This window comes from Vicia villosa, linkage group LG1 (genome assembly GCF_029867415.1).
Source record: "Vicia villosa cultivar HV-30 ecotype Madison, WI linkage group LG1, Vvil1.0, whole genome shotgun sequence".
In the NCBI taxonomy this organism is placed as follows: Eukaryota; Viridiplantae; Streptophyta; class Magnoliopsida; order Fabales; family Fabaceae; genus Vicia; species Vicia villosa.
In genome coordinates this window covers 217,701,763-217,711,828 of record NC_081180.1, presented here as the reverse complement: position 1 = coordinate 217,711,828, position 10,066 = coordinate 217,701,763, and the positions used below count along the sequence as shown (strand labels likewise).

At 36.3% G+C, this 10,066-nt stretch overlaps 1 protein-coding gene across 1 annotated transcript; it reads left to right on the top strand.

Annotated features, from left to right (window-relative positions):
• The first annotated feature begins 1,428 nt into the window (after nucleotides 1–1,428).
• LOC131594992 (uncharacterized) lies at nucleotides 1,429–2,322 on the top strand. Its single transcript, XM_058867203.1, has 2 exons — nucleotides 1,429–1,711; nucleotides 1,796–2,322. The coding sequence occupies exons 1-2, from the start codon at nucleotides 1,429–1,431 to the stop codon at nucleotides 2,320–2,322; spliced, it is 810 nt and encodes a 269-aa protein (XP_058723186.1).
• Nucleotides 2,323–10,066: the final 7,744 nt, after the last annotated feature.

Sequence of the window (10,066 nt, the reverse complement as noted above, 5' to 3'; positions counted from 1 at the left end):
ACATCCAGGATCTTTTCCCATAGAGTCATCCATACTCAGTTTACTTAAGAGTCCGCCACAACCTTGGGCTTCATACAAGGCAGAAAATAATGTTTTCCCTAGTTAGAGTCAGCCTCAATTCTGGGCTTTGTACAGAACACCAAATAAAAACCATCAAAATAGTTTCTCCCCAAGTAGAGTCAGCCTCAATTCTGGGCTTTGTACAGAACACCAAAATTCCTTGTAATTAATCCCCAATGGAGTTTTCTCCCAGAGTCAATAAACAATCAATCAATCAAAAAGCCTCAAGCTTGGGCCTCACACAAGCCAGTTAAAAATCAAATCTTTTATACAGTAGATAGACATAGCTTATCTCTATAGAGAGATCTTTCCTCTATCTCACCACATTCAAACAAACAAACATTACATATTTCAATTTCAATCAAAGTCTCCCATTTAGGACTCTGAAAGGCATGCTCTGGCACATCCCCAGACTTGTACACTTTCCCTAATTTGGACGAGCATCTTTCTTTCATTTAAGAGATACTAGCATACTTGCAAACACACAAGTAAGGTCACTCTCTTAATGAAATGAATTCAATCATTCTGTCACTCTTTTAAAAATGTTTGTGGTGGAATAGTAGAAATACCTCTCTATAAAGATGACTTCATGTCTCTTTACTGTAAACAGAGATTTAATTCAAGCTTCAACCTTGAGCTTCAAGCAAGGCACCCAAAAATAATTAATAATCAATTAGTTCCCCGAACTACATTAAGCTCTGACTTCCATTAGGGATATGTAGGCATGAGGTTCACAAGGAATCTCAGCGAGCTAATAAAATACCAAAAATAGTCAGTCTGCCTGTCTGTCTTTCTTTTATTCAATTCAATTCCTTCTCCTAACACAAAGGAGAAATTTTCCCAATAATCATTAGCAGCACAAACACATTTAGACACAGAGAAGGTTCCTGTAGAGTACTACAGATATGTAGGGTGTTTAAACACTTCCCTATGTATAACCGACCTCCCGGACTCCAGAATTTCTAGTCTAGGTAAAATCCCCACACTTAGCAAACTCCTAGGGTTTAGTTGAGATCTTTTTTCCCCTTTCCTACTCGTAGGACAAATAAGAAAGTTCGTGTGATATCGTAGGAAGAACTGAAATAAAATTCATCCCACCACGGGCGCATTCTCCTTCCAAATTTCGCGTGAAGGGCCTAGCGTGCCGTCCTCCCAAGTGAAACGGGGAGGTAAAAAAAACGACAACCACAGGTGTACCTGCAAAACAGATAATAATAATAATCATAATGATAATAATAATAATAATAATAATAATAATAATAATAATAATAATAATAATAGTAATAATAATAATAATAAATTGTTGTTCTTTAATACTTTCTCTGGTGTTTTCCGGTGAGGATTTTCGATTAGGATTTCGGATCAAAGATGGCTCGGGGGAGGGAGCCACCAAAAAAGAAGGTTCCCTCTCTTGTGAATCAACCACTGACACGGAGCGATGAAAGGGAAAGCAGCGCTGGTGGCAAACAGGGTGAGTTCCTGATTGAAATGGAGACTGAGAAACCTGTGGAAGGCACAACAAAGAAGAAGGAAGAAGACCCAAAGATTCAGCACCCTACACCAAAGAAACTATGGGTGGATGTAATTAGTGGAAACATGTTACCAACTAACGGAATGGCTATAGGGTTTGTAGCTCCGAACGTTGTAGAAGGTGAGTTTGAAGTCGCGATTGATGAGGATGATGTTGAATAAGAAATTAAATTCTGGGATACGACTCTTATCATTTATGCGATAGGCAAAGACCTGAGTATGAATGCCGTCAAACAATTTATGAGTCGAAGCTGGAATCACGTGAAACAACCTGACATCTATTACCATGACACAGGCTATTTTCTGTTGAGATTCCACTCCTATGATGATAGAGACACCATACTGGCGAGTGGACCATATTCAATTTACAATTCCCCTATGGTGCTCAAAGAATGGGTCGCATATTTTGATATTAAGAGAGACATGATGAGAACACTACCAATTTGGGTTAAGCTACCAAATTTGCCACTCTCGCTTTGGGGTCCAAAAAGCTTAAGCAAAATTGGGAGTGCCCTTGGTACCCCTCTATTCACTGACGAATGCAGAACTAGCAAACTGCGGGTCTCGTATGCACGTATTCTAGTTGAAATGGATATCACGCAGAAGCCAAAGGAGAGCATAATCATTAAGGATAATGAGAGGAAACATATCAACCAGGCAGTGGAACTTGAATGGAAACCGAAATACTGTGACGAATGTCAACAAATAGGCCACCAATGTACACGGAAATAGGCCACCAATCACTACAACGCAGAAGGCCTTTTAGAGCACTTTAAAGCGCTGCCAAAGCCAGCGCTGGCGTAGGTAACAAAAGCGCTTTTGAAAGCGCTCTGGTAGCCCCCTATAAGAGCGCTTTTTCCAGAAAAGCGCTCTGGTATCCCCCCCTATAAGAGCGCTTTTTCCAGAAAAGCGCTCTGGTAGCCCCCCTATAAGAGCGCTTTTCCAGAAAAAGCGCTCTGGTAGCCCACCCTATAAGAGCGCTTTTCTGGAAAAAGCGTTCTGGTAGCCCCCCTATAAGAGCGCTTTTCCAAAAGCGCTTTCGTAGGTTGCGTTTTTTTTTTTATTTTTTATGCTTTTTTTTAATCTTAGGCAGCGCTTTTAGTAATAAAGCGCTTTAGTAGGTGACCCTTTAAGAGCGTTTTTTAAAAGCGCTGTCGTTGCTAAATGAGGTATTTTAAAGTGCAACCTGTAAGTTTAGCCTCCCAGTTCGACCTGTAATATTTTTGACCTGTAATATATTTTCAACCTGTAATATTTTCGACCTGTAATATATTTTCGACGATATATTTTCAACCATAGGTAGGACTATATATATACTAATATACCATTATAATATCCAAAATTATATATATACATCATTATAGTTAGCAACAGTATGAACAAACTCATGTCAAACAAACTAAATTTGTAACATCAACAATATTATACTTCAAATATTAGCAATAGTATGAACAAAGTTAGTAACCATATATCCTAGAGTACTATAATATTATACTTCAAATCGACACAAATCCTACTGCATGAATAGCTGATGAATATAAAATTGACACAAATCCTCTTTGATTTCTTCCAACTTAAGTCTCGTGTAAGAAGCAGCACGGAATTCGTCAAAGTACTACAGAACAAAAACATAATATGAATGATTTAGTTAAATGTAATAAATTATAAGAAGTTATCTAATTAAGTTATAAATCCATACCGTGATTGGAATCTCTAATTGATTCGCTTGAAGGATTTCTTTCATAAACCTCAAAACATAGTATCCGCAATCTGAACTGTTTCGCTGTATCCGACACTACATAGAAAAACAAATAAGATTTTATAGTTGTCTTGTTTTATCAAGTAGCATAAATATTATAAGCAAAATTGTGAAAAATAATGTACCTGCACTTTGATCCAAGTAATGTTGTTTGATTTAGTCTGGGATACATGTGCGTCTCGTTGACTTCGGAACACTTGTATTGATCTAACAAAAATATAAAAGCATATATTTAGATCAATCTCACAAATAATTAAATATATAAATATACACGAATATTTAGAATGATCCCACTTACAAATCAATCATTTCCTTCATAGCCGGATAATTGCTCCACTCACCATCTACCGAATTCAGAAAATATACCACTTCTCTTATAGGATTGATAGCAAGCAACAACCAGTGTGCTCTATAAATTAAAACAATAGGTTATATGAAAAATTTGCTACGCAAAAGAAACAAAGATTAGATGAACCAAGAATGAGAAACTAACCCTACTAGTCGGGTATTATACGCCCAAAGAATCAGACTTTCTGTATTGCCGGAGGACAGGAATCTATCGACTAAGCGTTGTCTAACTGATTCCGGTTCCGAAGCAATTGTCATTCCGCTGCAATGGGCGGAAGACGCGAAACGGAATCTGTTTGACAATACAGTCCCGCGCAACACTCTGTCATACAACAACCTTAAATAAAAACATAATAAACATTAGATTATTTTCATTGAAATGTGTAAATAAATTGTTCGACTAATTAAATAATATATCGAATGAGTGAATATTACCGGATGTATGAGTGCATATTAGCGACGCCTAGTCATCTATTGCAATATTTGACATGAATTCAATACCAAAGATGTAACACCCGGTATTTAATTAATTATTTAATTAAATACTTTCAAATTATTTCGAATTTAATTATTGAATTTGTGGAGTGTTGAGAATTGTTGACATGGGTTTTTATGATTAATTAGTCGATTAATTAATTGATTAAGTTGTAGAAATAGTATTGAATAAATAATAGATTTGTTATATGGACTTAATTAAGTGATGGTGGTAGTAAAAGGTGGGGTGTGAATGTTAGGCCCAATAGGCTTAATGAAATTAGGTTAAGATAAGAATTAGGTTAATTAGAAGAGAAAAAGTTTTGGGAAATTGGTCATGCGAAGTTGTAGAGAAGAGAGAAAATAGGAGAGAAATTCATTCCCGTTTTTCTTACAGCAGTCTCACTAAATCGAAGATCCCTGATTCGTTAACCGTTGGATCGTCGCCAAATTTTGTGGGTAGGTTCGCAACACCTATAGCTAACTTTTTACCGTTGGGATCTTTAAAATAAGGTCTGAGTTGTGAGATATGATCATCGCACTGTAGCTGCATATTTGGGAAAATTTTCAGCTTTTGATTCTGATTAAAAGAGGCAATGGTTGGGAGCTAAGGCTAGATGGCTTCGATCGGTAGAATTGTAGAACGGACTCCGAATACAAGGTAAGGGGTGGGGTTCTAACTCTATAACCGGACTCATGATGAATGATATGTGGGGGTTAAATTCGTAGGAAATTATTCCTGATTATTTGTTGTGATTCTGTCGTGTTGATTCGATGAAATTAGTTGTTGATTGTGGTGATAATTATTGTTGTTTTATGCGAAGTTGAAGGATGTTTCAGTGACGATGTATACCTCTATTTATTAGTATAGCGACGATATAGGCTTATGCCTTGTGACGATGATGTTGTTTGTTGTGTGTGTTTGTTGCATTCATATACATATGCATTTTTGGCGACGGCCTGGATTGGCAAATTAGTGACGAAGGCTTATGCCTTGATGCCTCTGTTTAACTGGCAATTGGCGATGGGGGCTGAAGCCCTGGGTACCACATGCATGTGCAGTTGTAGAGTCTCATTGTATGTGGCATGAGTGTGATTTAATTGTGATGTGATGTGACTTGAGTTGTTGTTAAATTGTGATAATATGGAGTTGTAATTATAAATTGTTATACTAATGACATGTTGTGACAGGTATTGTCTGGAAGATGAGAAATAGTTGTTATAACTATTAATATGTTGTTGTTATTTATTTTTGTTAATTACAACTGTTCAGGTTAATTATTATTATAAATGTAGTCTGAAAGCTGTAACGTGATAATTTCGTATGATTAAATTCTAATATATTATTTATCCTGCGTTTATTTATATTGGTAGATATCTCACCCTTTCTGAATGATGTTTCCCTACCATGGGAAATTGACAGGTACTCAAGATAGCGGTAGAAGTTTTGAAGTGATTTTATGAAGTCTTTAGTTGCTGTTAGTCGAGTTGGTGTCTTGCTCTGATACGTAGCACTCGGGGGGATAAAACGATTGTTTTATTTATTAATTCTTTTGCTAAATTTTTATATGGTTTTGGTTTAAATTGTAACTTAAAGTTACCGTGCAATGATGCTACGACTTGATTTGAATAGTTATGAAGTTTGTTGATTCCGCTGCGAGTTAATTATTGAATTTAAACAAAGTGATTTTTAGTAATGATTTGATTATCGTTTTAAATTTTTGTGCTATGTATCTATGAGGGAAGGTAAATAAGCCGTAACTGTTTTTGAAATGACGAATATGTGATACCTCAAATGAGCTTGTTTGAAATTTATACTCTGATTTTATTATATTTTTCGGGTAGAATTTGGGGTGTTACATTAGTGGTATCAGAGCAGGTCGGTCCGTCCAGCCAGAGTCGTCTAATTATTGTTTATCCTTTTGTATGCGACAAGTGTGTACAACACTGTCGGTACTTGTTGCTTTCTGGTTGTTGCATGAATTAGTTTGAGCGAAGTGGGGGAGAAGCTTTGCTTCTCGAATGTGGTTCATTTGCAAGTTCGGAAAGAAGATTGTTGTCTGGGTGTTTCAAAAACTGAATTTCGGCGAAAGAATGTGTCTCTCGAGTTATAAAAAGTTTGGAAGTGAGGAGATATGTTAAGAGTTGTTTGAAATATGTTTAAGTTGAAGAAAAACAGGTTTTGGAGTGAAATTTCCGTAAGCAAAACGCAGGAAATTGCTGAATTTTTTGTGAAACTTCAAAAATTCATAATTGGAGTTCTGGGTATCGGATTCGAGTCCCGTTTGAAGCGTTGGAAAGTTAACGAGATGAAATTTATTTATTCCAGCAGCTTTAATAGAATTATTTGTAACTAGATGATGTTGGAAAGAGATGAAGTTTGCGGTTCCGCTTGTCCTTGGGACCAGACTTGTGCGTTGGTGTCGCGTTCGACGTTAGTGTCAGAGTTGAGTGAATTGAAGGAGTAATTAAAGGGTTTGTTTAGAAGAAACTTTAAGAATTAAGTGTCTCATTTGAGAATTTTTGGAGATACCGTAAAGAGTGTCGCGGCATGGCATCGATGTTCGCATTTTCAAATGGCGTTGGAATAATTAACAAGATAGTAACGGTTATGTTGAAGAAGTACCGGAATGGTCAACATATGTGTAGTCGATTTGAGATGTGTTAATTGGTTGTTATGTTGGATGGTTGGACGTGGAAGTGAAGTTGATGATGGTTGTATCGGATAAATTTTCGAGGACGAAAATATTCTAAGTGGGGGAGAGTTGTAACACCCGGTATTTAATTAATTATTTAATTAAATACTTTCAAATTATTTCGAATTTAATTATTGAATTTGTGGAGTGTTGAGAATTGTTGACATGGGTTTTTATGATTAATTAGTCGATTAATTAATTGATTAAGTTGTAGAAATAGTATTGAATAAATAATAGATTTGTTATATGGACTTAATTAAGTGATGGTGGTAGTAAAAGGTGGGGTGTGAATGTTAGGCCCAATAGGCTTAATGAAATTAGGTTAAGATAAGAATTAGGTTAATTAGAAGAGAAAAAGTTTTGGGAAATTGGTCATGCGAAGTTGTAGAGAAGAGAGAAAATAGGAGAGAAATTCATTCCCGTTTTTCTTGCAGCAGTCTCACTAAATCGAAGATCCCTGATTCGTTAACCGTTGGATCGTCGCCAAATTTTGTGGGTAGGTTCGCAACACCTATAGCTAACTTTTGACCGTTGGGATCTTTAAAATAAGGTCTGAGTTGTGAGATATGATCATCGCACTGTAGCTGCATATTTGGGAAAATTTTCAGCTTTTGATTCTGATTAAAAGAGGCAATGGTTGGGAGCTAAGGCTAGATGGCTTCGATCGGTAGAATTGTAGAACGGACTCCGAATACAAGGTAAGGGGTGGGGTTCTAACTCTATAACCGGACTCATGATGAATGATATGTGGGGGTTAAATTCGTAGGAAATTATTCCTGATTATTTGTTGTGATTCTGTCGTGTTGATTCGATGAAATTAGTTGTTGATTGTGGTGATAATTATTGTTGTTTTATGCGAAGTTGAAGGATGTTTCAGTGACGATGTATACCTCTATTTATTAGTATAGCGACGATATAGGCTTATGCCTTGTGACGATGATGTTGTTTGTTGTGTGTGTTTGTTGCATTCATATACATATGCATTTTTGGCGACGGCCTGGATTGGCAAATTAGTGACGAAGGCTTATGCCTTGATGCCTCTGTTTAACTGGCAATTGGCGATGGGGGCTGAAGCCCTGGGTACCACATGCATGTGCAGTTGTAGAGTCTCATTGTATGTGGCATGAGTGTGATTTAATTGTGATGTGATGTGACTTGAGTTGTTGTTAAATTGTGATAATATGGAGTTGTAATTATAAATTGTTATACTAATGACATGTTGTGACAGGTATTGTCTGGAAGATGAGAAATAGTTGTTATAACTATTAATATGTTGTTGTTATTTATTTTTGTTAATTACAACTGTTCAGGTTAATTATTATTATAAATGTAGTCTGAAAGCTGTAACGTGATAATTTCGTATGATTAAATTCTAATATATTATTTATCCTGCGTTTATTTATATTGGTAGATATCTCACCCTTTCTGAATGATGTTTCCCTACCATGGGAAATTGACAGGTACTCAAGATAGCGGTAGAAGTTTTGAAGTGATTTTATGAAGTCTTTAGTTGCTGTTAGTTGAGTTGGTGTCTTGCTCTGATACGTAGCACTCGGGGGGATAAAACGATTGTTTTATTTATTAATTCTTTTGCTAAATTTTTATATGGTTTTGGTTTAAATTGTAACTTAAAGTTACCGTGCAATGATGCTACGACTTGATTTGAATAGTTATGAAGTTTGTTGATTCCGCTGCGAGTTAATTATTGAATTTAAACAAAGTGATTTTTAGTAATGATTTGATTATCGTTTTAAATTTTTGTGCTATGTATCTATGAGGGAAGGTAAATAAGCCGTAACTGTTTTTGAAATGACGAATATGTGATACCTCAAATGAGCTTGTTTGAAATTTATACTCTGATTTTATTATATTTTTCGGGTAGAATTTGGGGTGTTACAAAAGATACCTTCATCCATATTGATTTCACGGAGAGCACCATCCTTCAAATCGGACATATCAACAAGTGTTCCGAGCATCGTGCGGTATCGAGGCACAAAAGCACCACTTTTTTTGCCGCTTGCTTCGGAGGACCCTTAGGTGGTACGCTACGAACTTGCTGTGTCATTTGTTGTGACCCCCGAGCAGATGCCTAAAAATCATATAACAATCGGTAAAATATAAAATCAGGCAGTTTTAGATTCAAAATATATATTAACACCTTAAATGTACCTCTTTTAGTGGTGCAACAGACTCCTCCTCTTGTAAAATCCCTTTACCCTTAATTGCGGGTTTTGTAGGAGCAGTCTAAAATTAAAATGTAAAAAATAATTAACGTAACGGTGCAGAATTGACATTCGAAAACTAAATGATTCATAATGGTTTTCAATATACCTCATCACCAATGATAATGAGCTCCGAGGGCCATGCAACAAATGACCCTATTGCATCTCGCATCAATGTTGTCTCTGAGACCATGTCAGGTACCGGTAGCACCGCATCATGATCTAATACAACATCAACTGATACTTTCAGGTGTCCATCCGGGAGCGGTCTATGGTGAAGTAAATCTCCCAAAGTGTTGTGCACTTTTCCCTTGCCAACTAGGCGATAATTCAGTAACGATAAGTATAGTTGGCAAGATGAAATGCCCTAAACCAATAGTAAATATAAAGTCATTATCATTAATAAAATAGAACAATTTGTAAGGAAAAAATTTATAATTACCTCGGGAAGTTTTCTTTGACAGTTGATACTAGCTTTATCACTAGTTTCTTTCACCGATGAAGTATTTCACTTTTCTCTCATATACATATCTTTATCTCTTTGCAATTCAGAGACTTGTGCTTGCAATTCCTGCAATTTTTGCAACACTTCTTCATTGGTAGGATTTCTTCACCTAGAATGCTTGTAAAAAGAGGTTGGAGTCACACCATGACCTTTACCCCTCACCCGACCGGGATACTCAGGAGCATCTAGTGCTCTACTAAGTACGCTCCTATCATCCTGGTCCTCACCGGTGGATACCGATTGCGACAAGGTCTCCTGTAATTCATTTACATTTTAATAATTATTAGTGGAGATAAAAAATCAATTATATATTAAAAAACATTTGATTTAATTAAAGAAACAGTGTTATACTTACACATTCAACATAAACTCTTTGAACATCGGGATCGATAGCTCGATTCTTGCCCACACGAGCTTCTTTCCACAACACATGTACTGGAAGTGAGGTTTCCTCACTTTTCGTTGTCGCACG